Source organism: Euphorbia lathyris, chromosome 6 (genome assembly GCF_963576675.1).
Source record: "Euphorbia lathyris chromosome 6, ddEupLath1.1, whole genome shotgun sequence".
Lineage (NCBI taxonomy): Eukaryota > Viridiplantae > Streptophyta > Magnoliopsida > Malpighiales > Euphorbiaceae > Euphorbia > Euphorbia lathyris.
In genome coordinates, this window is record NC_088915.1 from 59,074,192 (window position 1) to 59,090,782 (window position 16,591).

The 16,591-nt window shown below is 36.4% G+C and overlaps 1 protein-coding gene across 2 annotated transcripts; it reads left to right on the plus strand.

Moving 5' to 3' along the window:
* The first annotated feature begins 2,752 nt into the window (after window positions 1–2,752).
* LOC136234256 (small ribosomal subunit protein uS10z/uS10x-like) lies at window positions 2,753–14,508 on the plus strand. 2 transcript variants are annotated; one of them, XM_066024067.1, is made up of 6 exons: window positions 2,753–2,880; window positions 3,012–3,136; window positions 3,314–3,427; window positions 13,915–14,007; window positions 14,097–14,188; window positions 14,307–14,508. In XM_066024067.1, exons 2-5 carry the CDS (start codon window positions 3,019–3,021, stop codon window positions 14,156–14,158), a joined length of 387 nt encoding a protein of 128 aa, XP_065880139.1. In that variant the 5' UTR covers window positions 2,753–2,880; window positions 3,012–3,018; the 3' UTR covers window positions 14,159–14,188; window positions 14,307–14,508. The 2 variants fall into 2 exon arrangements, with proteins under 2 accessions (XP_065880139.1, XP_065880140.1); XM_066024068.1 differs by lacking the exon at window positions 14,097–14,188 and having other exon boundaries at window positions 14,307–14,504.
* The last annotated feature ends 2,083 nt before the right edge of the window (window positions 14,509–16,591 follow it).

Here is a 16,591-nt window from a genome sequence, read left to right on the forward strand (position 1 = left end):
TTACCCCTAGGGCTCCTTAGTTGTTGGTAACCCTAGGGGTGGCCTTTTAGTCTTTATCTTTTATTTAGAAGGAGTATATATTCTCCATCTTTTGTAATGTTGAGCAACTTTTGATGAATATTATATTTTGAAGCCTCCATTGGAGCAAGGATTCATTCCTTTGGGTTTATTCAACCTTCAAGTTAAGCTTGAGAAGTTTGTAATCTTTGTTGGTTTAAGATTAAAACCTCCAGTCGATTTTAATCTACATCAAAACGAACATGTGCAACATTACATAAGTCGTAAAAAAACAGACGATTGACAAAAAGGATGAGCCGATTGATAAATAGTTCACCAAATTATCTTTATGGTCATGAATATTGTCATCTACACTTCATATGTGCGCACTTTGTCCCGCATTAGTAACATATCATAAACATATGATTAGATGTGAAAAAAACAAAAATAAAAACAAAAAATATAATGTCTTGGTACGATTTGAACAAAAAAAATTCAAAATAGTTTGGCGAATTTATAAATATTAATCTCCAATAATATTATTAAATCACAAAAAATATGAATTTAAAAAAACGAAAACCGATATGCAATTGATGCAGAATAATAAATAAAATATTTGTGTTTTATAATAATGTCTAAAATTAACCCAATTTATCAATGTTAGAGGTAAAATTGCTCTTGACGGCCAATATTAGGGATAACCTTGCATTATTTTAGATGTTAGGGTAAACTTGCATCATTTTAGATGTTAGAGGTAAAATTGATCCTAACTGTAAACGTTAAGTGTATTTTTGCACCTTATCCCTTCAGCTCTTATTAAAAGAACATAAAAATTAACTTTTATATATCTTTTTTATTTGCGATAAGGTGTAAAAATATCCATGACGTTTATTGTCAAGAGTAATTTTACACCTAATGCTTAAAATTGTGTAATTTTACTCCTAACATGGCAGCAAATAACAATTTTACCTCTAACATTAACAAATTTGATCAATTTAAAAAATAATTCACCAAACTGCATTATCAGTCATGAATCTTGTCGTCATCTACACTTCACATATGCTTTATTTATCACTAATTAGTAACAGATCATAAATATATGGTTAAATGTAGAAAAAAATAGATTTTATTTGTATGAATTGGAGAAAACAAATTCAAATATTTCGCCGAATTTAAAAATATTAATCTCCAATTCTATTATTTAATCACAAAAAATATGAATTTTTTAGAACCAACTGATATATAATTAGTTTATTAATATAGGCACTTGCTCAATCACTCTTGCAGAAATTTGGGGCCTGTACTTTGAACTTTAGATTGTCTGGAAAAGAGGGTTTAGAAAGGTAAAGCTTGAATGGGACTCACAAGTTGTTCTTCATCTTTTGTCTGGATCATTGAATCCTTACCATCCGTACAGTTGGCTACTTATCAACTGACACATATTTATAAGGAAGAAAATTATGGTGTTGACTGGCTGACGAATTTCGCAGATTCTTGTCCTATGGGTCAACATGAGTTTGATGCATCTCCTGCAGGCCTCCAGGAGATCCTTCTAGCAGATAGTAGGGGTCTGATGTTAAGCAGATTGTTGCGATCCTAGTTTCTTTTATTTTTTCCTCCTCTTTTTTTTTTTTTTTCTTTTTTTTCTCTTTTATGTTCCCTTGTTTCCTGGGCCTTGAGCCTTCTCCTCTTACCAAAAAAAAAAAAAGTGTAGAATAAAAAACAAGATATATGTGTTTTGTAATGATATCTGAAATTAACTAAACTTGCTAAAGTCATGGGTAAAATTATACAAATTTAGACATTAGAGGTAAAATTTCTTTTGACTATAAATGTTAGGGTATTTTTGCACCTTATCTCTTTTTATTTTTATAACGTACACATTCGCAAATGATGTCATAAAGAAATCTTAAATAAGTCTTAAAGGAGTCTTAAAAGAATTTTAAAGGAGGAATAGTGACAAACCATTATTTCTTCTAGAAGAAGGATTAATGATAATTAATAGAAAGATTAATGACAATTAAATTCAATTAAGGTATACACGTTACAAAATGAGTATATATACCCCCGTCAGGACATCCTTACAAGTAAGTGAACAACACACTCATTTTTTCAATACTTGCTATTTTCCTATTATATTACTTACTTTATTATCGGAGGTGTCACGACTGAACCCAACGACGCCTCACCTACGACGACGTCACTAGTAGATCAATCAATAGAGGAAGTGTTGTTATCAATACGGTCGTGCTACCAGTAGATCCATCAACAGAGAAAGCGTGGTTATCAATTTTAACAACTAGTATGTTAATATTTGAATATAGCTTTTTACTTTATCTGATTACTCAGTTCGAAGCTCGTTAGATATTCTTTACGTGAATCCTCTCTTAATTAAAGATTGATGCATGCACAAAGTTCCATTTGGTGACCTATTTGATCACTTAATTAAAATATTCAGGAATATTCACCGTTAAATCTATGCTTATTAAATCTAAGCTGCATGATGCTTTGGATCTTCACCACAGGATTCTAATAAGTGTAGATCTAACGGTGAATGACCAAATACTGCATGATCATTAAGGTCCATGTGATCAAAATCGATAAAATATTAAACACTTAAATTAAAAATCATCTATTTAATATTAAACACTTAAATTAAAAATCATCTATTTAATATTAAAAATCATCTATTCTTGGGCCGGTTGATTTAGGAGGGTGAAATTGGAAGAAATTGGCAAAAAAGCCTCCTGAAACACTGTATAAAACCTCTTCAATTTTATATATAAGATAATTATACCAAACCCTAGTTCCGAGCTAGCTTGCAGCCGTAAGGGGTTTTTCTTCTTCTGCACAGTGCTTTAGTTTTGGCCAAATCCCTGCAAGGTTTCTCTTCCCATTTTCTGTATCTTAAGTTTTCACATCGGGCATGCTATTGGATCCTATTGCTATTTTAATTATTGCTTATGTTTTCATCTGTATACTAATTTGTTTTTGTGGTGATTTTCTTATTTTAGGAGATCAATGGCAGCAGTTTACGGTGCAATGAAGCCGACAAAGGCTGGTCTGGAGGAGCCCCAAGAGCAGATTCACAAAATCAGAATCACTCTTTCCTCCAAAAATGTCAAAAACCTCGAAAAAGGTTCTTCCTTCCCTTTATTCTTTTTACGAGTAACCAAAGTATGAAAATCCGTTTAGTTACTTTGTTTTAAGCATTGATCTTTGATTATGTTGTTCAGTTAAATCCCGTTGGTATTTTTATAGAATGAATGTTTGCTGTTCATGTTACTGATTGGTATTATTTCGGTTTGTTACATAGTCTGTGCTGATTTGGTTCGTGGTGCTAAGGAAAAGAAATTGAGGGTCAAGGGACCAGTGAGAATCCCTACCAAGGTTCTTAACATTACCACCAGGAAATCCCCTTGTGGTGAAGGTATTTATCTAACCACTAAATTTCAGTTACCAATCTCTTATTTTGTATTATAATCAACTCTTATAATACAATAAGAGAGTGATTTTTTTTTTCTAGTTTTCAACCCTATGTATGGCACGATATTTATTGTGTTTCCAATCGAATTATGGAATGGAAACAGAATAGAAATGCTGAATCAGTGTTTTTTTTTTAACTTCAGTAGTTCATCAATTTATTATGCTTCGCTACATTTATTCATATCACATAGTTATTAATGGCGCACCAGGCGCTGTCCTTAGCGCCTTAACATCCTGAATGGCGCCACCAGTCGTCCTGGTGCGCCTCGGTGACATAGGTGCACTTTTTTGGGTTTTTAAAGTTGGAAATATATTATACACGTTTTGAATTAATTGTGATCTGATCTGAGGGTCCCAAATAAGCAAAAGAAAAAAACAAATATTAAAAGAGGAATAGATTATACACGTTTGAATTAATTAGAAGAGGAAGAGACAGTTAGAAGAGGAAGAGACAAAGTCTTATTAAAAGAGAAAGAAGTAGAGTAGAAAAGGAACTGATTTGTTGATGAGGATGAAGAGGATCAGTTTCATGAAAAAGAGTTTGATGATGCTTTAGATGAGGAGTGATAAATTTGTAGAGTTTTGATGAGTAGCTATTAGTCAACTTAGGATTTACTATGTAGTTGAACAATAACTTTAGCTTTACAATATGGGGTTTATTGCATGTCATAATTTATTTATAATTAAGAATGTTGTCATGGTTTAGTATATATTGCATTTTTATTTTAGTTTTATAGTTTTGTAACTTTTACTTTTGTAAGTGCGCCTTGTGTCGTTTTGGCATGCGCCATCGCTTTATGCCATGCGACAATGCTCCAAGACTCCTAGCGCCTAAGTATGCCATGTGCCTTTAATAACTATGGTATATCAAACTACTTGATATTTTTTGATGAAATTCTTTTTTACATCCATCTTATAACTTACAAACTGAGAATTTTGTATGTGTGTGTGTATACATATCTTTTTACTACAGTGCCTGCTTGATTTTGATCATTGTTAGTGTTTGTAAATTTTGTAATTAGTTACTTTGTAGATGAACTAATTGGTTCTTTCATTTATTTGCCAAATACTTTCCTTCTTATCGGAAGGGTGTTACACATTTTCCAATGCACATTGCTTCCATTTGGAAATAGTGTTCACATTGCTAGTTTGATTATATTTTCGTAGTATCCTAGTAAATTTGGTGCTTCATGTTTTTTATTGGTACCAATTCCTAATATCAGAATTCATCTAACATGAAGTTTTAATCATTAGATTTGTCCCAACAGTTACAAACTACAGTCTATCTTGTATGTATAATTTACAAGTCTTAATATTTTCACTTTTTGAATCTTTATTATCGTTCATGCTTTTCTTTTGAGTGATTGCATAACTATGAAATGATTTATAGCCTGCTGTAAACACAGAGTCGGAGGACCTATGACGAAAACCCGCGATAAACGGCTAAATCGGTTGATTCTATTAAATCAGAAAATTTGAAAATAAACGGGAAAGCTCGGAGAGCCGGCACTTGAAAGCCCCGCTAACTAGTTCGGCGTCTCTTGAGTAGGGTCGGGCACATTCGGTATCACGACGATGATCGTTAAGGCACCGGGCGCCAGACGCCTCTCGTCGGGGAGGGGACGTCACCCGTCGAGCGTCGGGTGCGGCCTAACGCACGGTCGGCGTCGCTCGACGGCCATTCGGGGACCGCCCGGTCGTGTCAGGCCTCGCCTGACCGTCGTCGGGCAAGGCCCGACAATGTTGGGCGGGCGCCCAACGCTCGTTGGGCAGACGCCCAACGGAGGCTGGGCGAACGCCCAACATTGTTGGGCGGACGCCCAACGGTTGTTGGGCGCGCGCCTAACATCAGTTGGGCGTGCGCCCAACAATTTTGGGCGTAGGCCCAAAAATGTTGGGCGTAGCTCGACGCCCGTCGGGCTACGCCCAAATTTTTTTGGGATCTGTGCTTATGCATTTGATGAGGACTTTTTGGGAGAGCTTTCTCACTCAAAGGAAATTTTTAGAGAGAGAAAGTGATTTTTTTGGGAAAAACATTTTTTTCCTAAAAAATCCAAATTTTTCAAAGTTAAATATTTTACCGAAAAATCACGATTCGTGGAATCAACCGACTTCAGCTGTCAATACTGATCTTGAGGTATTATCCGAGGACTAGACTCGTTTTATTTAATTTATTTTCTTTATTTATTTATTTTTATGTTATAATTTTATTTATTTAGTTAATTATTTATCACGTTTTATTTAATCTTCCGTATTTATTTAATTTTTGTCTCGTATTAAATAAATGTTCGGTTTTGTTTTGAAATAAAAAAACATCGTTTTAACATCCCAATATGAACCGTGATCCGATTCAAAGGTAGTTCGGGGTTAAGAAACGTTGTAATTATAAGTTTTGGAAAATATTTCTAAAGATCGTTTTAAAAGAAAACATCGTTTTAGGAATCTCCGTTATAGACTATGATCCAATTCGGGTAGTTCGGAGGTCCAAAATGATAGAATAGATCTAATGTAAAGTGTTTGAACAAATCTGGAAAGTATAGAGACTGATGTTGATATTCTGCCTTTTCTATCACTAACAGCATATTAGCGACGGAGTTTCTGTCGGTAATCTGCTGGAATCCGAAAATCCCTCTTTTAATCCTCTTTTTTCAACTTTTTGATATTTCTACTTGTATATATATATATAACTATGCGATATATTTATAAAAACTATTTTTGGGCCCTATAACTATTAATTATGTATTATATAGCTATTTATTTCATATTTGGGATTTAATTCGTTTTGACTTAGTTTTGTAAAGTATTATATTTGTATATATATAGTTTTGGCATATTTAAGTTATATTAGCTCTTATTTAGGGTGAAAGTTATGTTCTATATATTTAATACTTAAAACTATTTAGAACTAAATGTTATTCTTTACATTTATGAATTTTCTTCATTGTTTTCGGATGTTTTGAATTAGAATAAAAAGGCATTATACTTAGTATTCTTTTCATTTTCTTTATTATATCATATAATATTTCATACTTGTTTTTATCTATAGATATATCCTTATTTTTAAAACTATGTATATATATGTATTTTCATTCTATTCTTGGCATATAGGTATATATTTCAAACACATTTGGTTGGGTAAATTTGATCTTAATTTGTTAATTATTGTAATTATGTTCAAGTAAGAGCTAATCGAGTGAAAAAGGGAAAACAAAAGATAAAAAAGAGATTTCAAGTTTTTTGTTTAAATTAAAAGTTTTTCTAGATATTCTTCAAGTACAAATAAAAGATTTTTGTCATTTTAAATCGTTTCTAAAATATCACGTGTTGAAACCTTAATTCGTTCCAACGGCGGATTAAGTGAACCTTGTAATTAAAATCGTTTTCTATTTGTAAATAATAGAGTTTTGAATCGTTTCCTAATTAAATGATTTTGTACAAAATAAATTGACTTGTATGCTTAACCACGTTTTTAGATTAAAATGGTTTGCTCAATGTTTTCAAACGCTCGAGTCGTTCCAACGGCGATTCGAGGGAACATCATTAACGGGGTTTTGAAACATATCTAAATCGTTTCAACGACGATTAAGGTACGAACCATGTAAATAAACTCGTTTTTGGGGAATGAGATTAGCTTAGAATTAGTATATAAGACTGAGGCAGAAAATCACACTGTGAATAAATCAATTCTCTCTTCTCCCCTTCTCTTTCCTATGTATTTTAAATTTATGCAAAATGGGTGATTCTTTACTAAAATGGCTTTTAATGACATGCTCAAAACGGTTTTCAAAGCGAGAAAGAAAAGGTTTCATATGAATTTTAAACTTAAAGAAATATGCGAATAGTCCGTTATTGCCTAACACGCTGAGTAGGAGGCCGGTGGTTTATAACCGGGCGATGTCGGGGTCCTAGTAGCCTTCTTCCGGAAAGGAGCTAGCCTTCTCGGCTCGTACCTAAGTTTTTCGAATCCTCACTGGTCTCCCGCAAGGGATCGGTGTTCATTTTTCCATTCGTGGATGACGACTCTTTCATACTCCAGGCTCTGGTCCTGCCGAGCAGCTTGATTCCACGATTGGTTGCTTTCGGCGCTAATCACCGCTTATGTCGCCATGAGGGTCACCCCCCGGTCTGTCCGGGCGAGACCGTTCGACACCTTGTCTAACAAGTGGCGACTTCACTGGGGAAGCGAGAAATTTGATTCCGGAAGGCGTGTATTAAGCCCTTAACGGGGACGGATCGTATTATTTCTTTTCGTATGCATTCATAAGCATTATTGCAAACCCTCCGGATAATTTTCACGAAACCTCTAGCGAGAGTCATTCGTCGTTCGAAAGAGGCTAGTGTAAGTTCCCCCTTGCAGTAAGGCGCCAAAGGGTCCCCATCCATTCGTTAGGGGCGAATTTGTGCGGTCCTGTGAGGTCCCGCGATCAGCCGTGTCAGCATATAGTAGCCTTAGAAGTTGACATAGGATTACCTGTTACCATTTTTGATGTGATAAATGAATCAGTTCGTGTTTTCAAATTGCCATGATACATGTCTAAATCCTAAAATATATAAAGGAAATGAAACGATGTGTTAATATATACTCTTAAACCGATATATAAACTACCCCGAAAACATCGAAACGATTCAGACTAAAGACGACTTAGTCATCTCGTATGAATGAACTTGTGCGACCCGCCTGGTCCCTTTCCGTGTCCCGAAGAAGGCACATGTTTAGGAAATACGTTGTGACGTAAGCACGTATTAGTACGAATCGCTTTGGTATTAAGGATAGTTATATCTCGATTCAAAGACTATATTAACGGTAGCCGTTATTCACATTCTTTAAATACGTTGGGATAAAACGAGATTATGACAAAACGAAAACAAAGAACATTTCTGTTTTGAACGATCCCGTTGTAACATAAAGAGTTTCGTGAACGTGGCCCATCTGTTAGACAAGGTGCCGAACAGCCTCGCCCGGGCGGACCGGGGGGTGGACACCTCATGGCGACGTAAGCGGTGATTAGCGTCGAAATCAACCAATCGTGGAATCAAGCTGCTCGGCAGGACCGGAGCTCGGAGTATGGAAGAGTCGCCACCCACGAATGGAAAAATGAACACCGATCCTTTGCGGGAGACCGGTGAAGGTTCGGGAAACTTAGGTACGAGCCGAGAAGGCTAGCTCCTTTCCGGAGAGAGGCTACTAGGCACCCCGACATCGTCCGGTTATGAACCACCGGCCTCCTACTCAGCGTGTTAGGCGATAACGGACTAATCGTATATTTCTTTAAGTTTAAAATTCATTTGAAACTTTTTCTTTCTCGCTTTGAAAACCGTTTTGAGCATTTTATTCGAAAGCCATTTTAGTAAAGAATCACCAATTTTGCATAAATTTAAAGTATATAGGAGAGAGAGGGGGAGAAGAAAGAATTGATTTATTCACAGTGTGATTTTATGCTTTAGACTATACACTAACTCTACGCTAATCTCATTCCAAACGAGTTTATTTACATGGTTCGTACCTTAATCGCTGTTGGAACGATTTAGGCACGTTTCAAAACCCCGTTAATGACGTTCACTCGAATCGCCGTTGGAACGACTCGAGCGTTTGAAAACGTTGAGCAAACGTTTTTAATCTAAAAGCGTGGTGAAGCATACAAGTCAATTTATTTTGTACAAAAACCATTTAGTTAGGAAAACAATTCAAAACTTCATTATTCACAAAAGCAATTTTAATTACAAGGTTCGCTTAATCCGTCGTTGGAACGAATTAAGGTTTCAACACGTGATATTTTAGAAACAATTTAAAAACAACAAGAAAATATTATTTACACTTTGGGAATATCTAGAAAAGCTTTAATTTACACTAACAAGTTAAACTCCTTTTTTCGTGGTTTATTTTCCTATTTTTCACTCAATTATTCTTCATGTGAATAAAATGACAACAAATAATGAATTGAATCCAAATTCACTCAATCAAAACATTTTCCCGAATAATATATACATATAAGAAATTTGAAAAGAAAAGAAGGAAAGTATATATATACATATTTTTGATAGAAATGATACTATACATATATACTTAAAAGAGAGGGGAAATAATAAATACCATAATCAATGGATAGAAATGATAATTATATTCACAAATAATAAGAAATTAGCTTTTTAACCCCAAAACTATTATGATAAGTATATATAGAAAATAACCTTCTAATAACCCCCAAAATGTCAAAATGTGCATAGTTTAAAGGAATAGAAAAATATGTACATATACTTTTATTAAACCAAATTAATGAAAAATAATATCTAAACACATTAAATAAATATATATACAAAATATTTAAAAATAGCTTGAAAGTATATGTTACATAATTATATATATATATAAAGGACCTAAAGTCTAAAAGTTGAGAAAAAGGGACCAAAACATCATTTTTTTACCTTTCAGCAGCTTTACCGACGGAAAATCCGTCGGTAAACAGCCTTTAGTGACAGAAAATAGAAATTTACAGAATCAGTCCAACAGTTTCCAGATTTATTCAAAAGCTTTAGATTAGATTTATTCTATCATTTCGGGTTCCCGAACTACCAAAATTGGATCATAGTCTATAACGGAGAATCCTAAAACGATGTTTTATTTTAAAACGTTATTTAGAAATATTTGCAAAACTTATACTTACAACGTTTTTTAATCCCGAACTACCTTTGAATCGGATCACGGTTCGTATTGGGATATTAAAATGGGTTTTTTTATTTCAAAACAAAAACGAACGTTTATTTAATACGAGACAAAAATAAATAAATACGGAAAATTAAATAAGACGTGATAAATAAATAACTAAATAAATAAAAACTATATCCTAAAAAATAAAATAAGAAAATAAAATAAATGAATGAATAAATAAAATAAATAAAACGAGTCTAGTCCTCGGATAATACCTCAAGATCGGTATTTGACGGCTGAAGTCGGTTGATTCCACGAGTTGTGTTTTTCAGGTTTTTTAGTAAAAATTTAACTTTTAGGAAATTCAGACTTTTTGAGGAAAAAAAATATTTTCCTCAAAAAAATTCACTTTCTCTCTCTAAAAATGTCTAGAGTGAGAAAGCTCTCCCCAAAAATTCCTCCCCTCTAATGCATGGGGATCCGTGCCTTTTATAGGCACGGATCCTAAAAAAATTTGGGCGTAGCCCGACGCCCGTCGGGCTACGCCCAACATTAGTTGGGCGCTCACCCACGGCTGTCGGGCGCGCGCGCCCTGCGGCCGTCGGGCGTGCGCCCCGCGCCGTCGGGCGTGCGTCCCGCGCTGTCGGGCGCGCGTCCAACTGTCGTTGGGCGCGCGCCGACTGCCGCTAGGCGCTCGCACCACGTCGTTGAGCACTCGCGAGCCGTCCACTCGATGACCGCAACTCCTACTGACCTCTCATTTTTTTTATTATATTTTTTGCTTTAAAACTTCCGGAACCAACCGCTTCAACTGTCTTGTTACAGGTTTTCGTCACAGGTCCTCCGACTCGGTGTCTACAGTTGCCCCTACTTTCCTATTTTGACAGTGATGTGTGTGTTTTGAAAACGTTTTTTGCTAACGCAACACATGCAATGTAAACATATTAAAGTAAAAGACACGTATAGAGTAGGAGGAAGAATACCTGATCTCCATGCCGCATGCTCCGGCCTTGTCTTCGATCTTCGCCTTGGTTGTCCCGTCCTTGCCTCTGAATCGACTGCAGACGAACGCTCCTTCCAGCGAACCTAGTCTCTAAATCGACCGCAGGTATATAGCTCTATCTAGCGACCCTAGTCTAAATCGACCGCAGGTATATAGCTCTTTCCAGCGACCCTAGCCTAAATCGACCGCAGGTAATATTGCTCTCTCTAGCGACCCTAGTCTAAATCGACCGCAGGTAACATTGCTCTCTCTAGCGACCCTAGTCTAAATCGACCGCAGGTAAAGTTGCTCTTTCAAGCTACCCTAGTCTCCAAATCAACCGCAGGTAAAATTGCTCTTTCCAACTACCCTAGTCTCTAAATCAACCGCAGGTAAAATTGCTATTTCCAGCTACCCTAGTCTCTAAATCAACCGCAGGTAAAATTGTTCTTTCCAGCGACCCTAGTCTCTAAATCAACCGCAGGTAAAATTGCTCTTTCCAGCTACCCTAGTCTCTAAATCAACCGCATGTAAAATTGCTCTTTCCAGCTACCCTAGTCTTTATCTCGACCGCAAGTATTCTTTCGTTTGCATATCTCGAAATCAATCGTTCGACCCTAATCTCTATATCGATCGCAGGCGTTTTCTTGTATTGTAGATCTCCAAATCGAACATTCGACCCTAATCTATACATCGATCGCAAGCGTCCTTTCGTTTGTATATCTCCAAATCAACTGTTCGACCCTAATCTATACATCGATCACGGGCGTCCTCTCGTTTTGCATATATCGAAATCCATCGTTCGACCCTAATCTCTACATCGATCGCAGGCGTTTTCTTGTATTGTAGATCTCCAAATCGAACATTCGACCCTAATCTATACATCGATCGCAGACGTCCTTTCGTTTGCACATCTCCAAATCAACCGTACGACCCTAATCTCTACATCGATTGCAGGCGTCCTTTCGCTTCGCATATCTCTAAATCAACCGTTCAACCCTAATCTCTACATCGATTGCAGGCGTCCTTTGTTGATGATAGCTGGGCTTTATCACTCGTTCGAGAGTTTGTGACTGCAGTCGCTTTGATATTTAGGCTTTATCACTCGTCCGAGAGTTTGTGACCGTAGTCGCTTCTTTTTACCAGGATCGTCTGTGTTTGACCGGAGTCGATGATGCCGTAGACCGGAGTCCGTAGCAGGGCCTGTGCCTATTGATGATGCCGTAGACCGCAGTCCGTAGCGGGGCCTGTGCCCGTTGGTGATGCCGTAGACCGTAGTAGGGCTGGGCGCGGATCCCGGAGATACTGGACTGGACCGAATATCCGAGGAAAAAACTCCGGAATTGGACCGGACCGTTGACTTTTTTTGGAGAACCGAACTGGATTGGACCGTTGACTTTTCGTCAAAAAACTGGACCGAACTGGACCGAAATTTATCCAGGACCGGACTGATAACCGGATTGGATTGGATTGGATTGGACCGAACTGAAATAACCGAAAGTTTAGCAATCATAATTTATATTTCATACATTAACTTTATATAAAGAGAAATATTATATAATATATAGTTATATATTTTGTAAGGTTCGGTAAACTAATTACAATAATATAAATTTATAATTTATTAATAAGGTATAACATTATTATATAGTCATAAAAATTATCCCGATTAATTCCCGTTTATAAAATGAAATAAAAAATATTTACCTAAAATGTAGACATAGAGAATCAAACACCTAACTAAATGGAATATTGTTAATCACCTTAACTATCTCAACCAATTCTACTTCTTGTTAACCATTTAATTAAGTAACAAATATTATAAGTTTTAAATATTAAAATTTTTAAACATTTTATAAAATAGAATTGCGTGCTTCTTTTACCCATTCTCTCTACTTCGATTTTTTTCTCGGGTTCTATCTCATCCACAGCACTCCATCGCGGCTACCACCTCGCACACTGCCACCTCCACCCTGCACAACGCCACCTCCACCTTTTACCGATCTAAACTCTGGTAAGTTTTCTAAACTCTGAACTTTTATATTTCAATTTCTAAACTCTATGTTATGTACACTGTGTAGATTTGAAGTTTTATATGTTATGTGTTATATTTGAAGTTTTATATGTTAGGGTATTAGATATAGTTCTTAATTATGTCCTACCTCTAGCCTTTATTTTCCCGAGGTAATGAAAATTCTCAAGGATATTACATTATGTCAAAACAGTAAAAATCCTTTCTTAAAATACATGGGAACTCAAATGAGGGAAAAATTTGATAAGTATTGGGGTTCTGTTGACACAATGAATGTGATGCTTTTTGTATCGGTGGTTTTTGACCCAATGTATAAAATTAAGTACTTGATGGCTAAGTACACTGAATTTTATAGTGAGAACGATGCTAATGAGTTGGTGGCACAAGTCACAAAGATTATTATTGCATTGTTAGATGAGTATATAGTGCAAAATGTGCAAAAAAATGTGAATCTTGGAGCTCATTCTTCTAGTTTGGATGAAGCGGATGATGACATTGATGATGAGATTGATGATTATTTTTTGAATATTGATAAAGATATGTCAATTGAGGAAGAATGGGAAAGATATGTCAATGAGGCACTTGAAAAATATGTAATTGAATTTGACCTTCTATTGTGGTGGAAGGTTAATGTTATGCAATATCCCGCTTTATCCAAAGTTGTAAAAGATGTTTTTGCAATTCAATGCTCAACTGTGGTTTCTGAATCTACGTTTAGCACAAGTGGTAGAACTTTGGATTAATTTAGGAGTTCTTTAACTCCTGCTACAGATGCGGTTTTGATTTGTTGCCAAGATTGGTTGAAAACATCAACTCAAACTTTCAAGCATGAAGAAGTTGAAGATCTTGAAGCTATTAAAGAAGGTAATATTTACTTAGTAATTATATTTCATAGTTTTATTTTAATTAAATGTTTATAAATACTAACTATATAAATGTTATTTAATTTGTAGAAATTAGTTCTGATCCTGAAATTGCATCATCTCTTTTATCTATATTTCAATTGGATATCTAAAGTTTTTTTAACCGAATCAAATGCACTTTGGTAAGCCTATTTTTTTTCCTTTTACTTTTTGCTAGTGTGTTGATTAATTTTATTGAAGTGAAAGCTAATTAATTTAATATTTGTTGATTCACTAATATGATAAATTTTATATGTTTAGGTTGATGTTTGGCTTTTACTGCATTTGCTTTGGAAAACAAGCAATTTGTTGTGTTAAGAAGATTCAATTACAAATTGGGATGATGATTAGAGAGATGTTGCTAATGAAGTGTTGTCTTTTTTGAATTAAAGGTTGTTTGTTTTTATGGATTTGTGATTTTGTAACTTTGATTTTGTGGGTTTTTTTAGCCTTGTTGTCTACTGTAACTTTTAATGAATGTTGTTTACTTCCTAAAAAAATATCATTTATTTCAAGTTATGTAAGATAATAAAATTTTATATTTTATTATCTTGTAAATTAAATTTTTAATTTATTTTTTAGGACCTAAACTATTAGATATTTATCTGAATCACCGAAAAATTATATTGGATTGGACCGGAACCGAATCTCCGAATCCCCGAACTGGACTGGACTGAAATTTTGGGGCAATTCAATTCTGGAGATTTATTCTTTCAATCCAATCCTGGAGATTTTCTTTTATTAATCTCCGAATTTCAATCCAATACTGGAGATTCATGAATCCCCGACTTGGACCGAACTGTGCCCAGCCTTAGACCGCAGTCCGTAGCGGGGCCTGTGCCCATTGATAATGCCATAGATCGCAGTCCGTAGCGGGGCCTGTGCCCATTGATGATGTCGTAGACCGCAGTCCGTAACGGGGCCTATGGCCATTGATAATGCCGTAGACCCTAGTCTATAGCGGGGCCTGTGCCCATTGATCAAATTTTAATTTACCTATCGGAGCCTGCCTAAACTTGCACAGATTTCTTGGAGCTATCCGAGTATTTCTGCATGCGGCTTGACTTGATTCACGCCCATCACCTGGTAAATATTTGTATGGTATGACCTAGTGTAGTGATATGTATGCACATGATTATGAATGAATATTTTTCTCTCTTTTTCTCTTTTTTTTTTACATTGCTTCCCTTCTATTTTCTTTATAGGGAGACCTCCATTCTATTGACCGAAGATTACAGGAGAACGTGGCGGTTGGGCAAGGGGAGTGGCTACTGGATGCTGACGCTCAGATCGGACGTCGTTGTCGGGATAGGGAGGATGAGCGCTCCAACTAGGAGGAGCGAGGCCGAGCAGCCGAGGAGAAGAGCCGTGTGGATATAGAAGCCCGACGAGCTGCTGAGGGGAGTTTGCGGATTGCGGTGGAGAGCCGCCGAGTTTCGGATGAGGGTTGGCAAGCGACTATGGATGCCCGTCGAGTTGCCTAGGAGGCCTTAGCTGAGGAGCAGGTTACTTACTTCAGAGATTTTGATCCGTTAGGGAACTTTTGGGATCTCGGATTTCCTCTGCATTGATATGACTGTCATTGTTTTGCCTTGTATCATCCCGATGTATAACTTGTTTATATGGAAAGGAGTGGATATCGGTGTAGGCTTTTTATGTGAAAGAGGTAGGAAATGTATAACTCATGATTCATAATACAATGCATCCAGTAAATTATAATGATTCCAATCATCCTCTTCAAATATATTCATGCCTTTATTTATTTACAAACAACAGAAATACTTAGCCGCTTATACATTATTTTTGTAATTGCTCAAGATATAACTACCGTTACCAGGACCCGCCTTTTTTCGGTTTTCAGATCCCAGCGATTTTTCAACTCTCCTTTTACTATCCCAGAATTTTCAAATGAGCGCCCTCTAGGGTTTTCACTCATTGGGATGTCCCTTATTGTTGCATAGATCGCCCTTTGCGGGTTTTCAATCTATCGGGAATTTTCCCTTTTTTTTCGAAAAGTATTTCTTAAGCCTATCCAGATTGGTAGGTTCGGAGAACTCCATACCGTCCATAGTAGTTAGCTTCACTGCCCCCTTGCTTAGCATCTTCTTCACGAGAAACGGTCCTTCCTAATTTGGCCTAAACTTGCCCCTAGGGTCGGTGTGCGTCATCCGGTTCTGTTTTAGCACCATGTCCCCTTCTTTGACAAGACTGACCTTAACCCTTTTGTTGAAGGCCCGGGCCATCCTTCTCTGATATAACTGCATGTGGTAGAGAGGCTCCATCCTTTTCTCGTCCACCAATGCCCACTGTTCATATCGCTTCTTCATCTATTCCGTCTCGGGAGTATCTTCTTCTACCGTGATTCTCAGCGATCGCTTCTCAATCTCAACGGGAGGACGACTTCGGCCCCATATACCAAGGAGAACGGCGTTGCCCCAGTTGACGTTCTAATCATCGTCCGATAAGCCCATAAAGCGAGTGGAAGCTGCTCGTGCCAATTCCGATGCGATTCTACTGTCTTTACGAGAATCCTTTTAAGGTTCTTA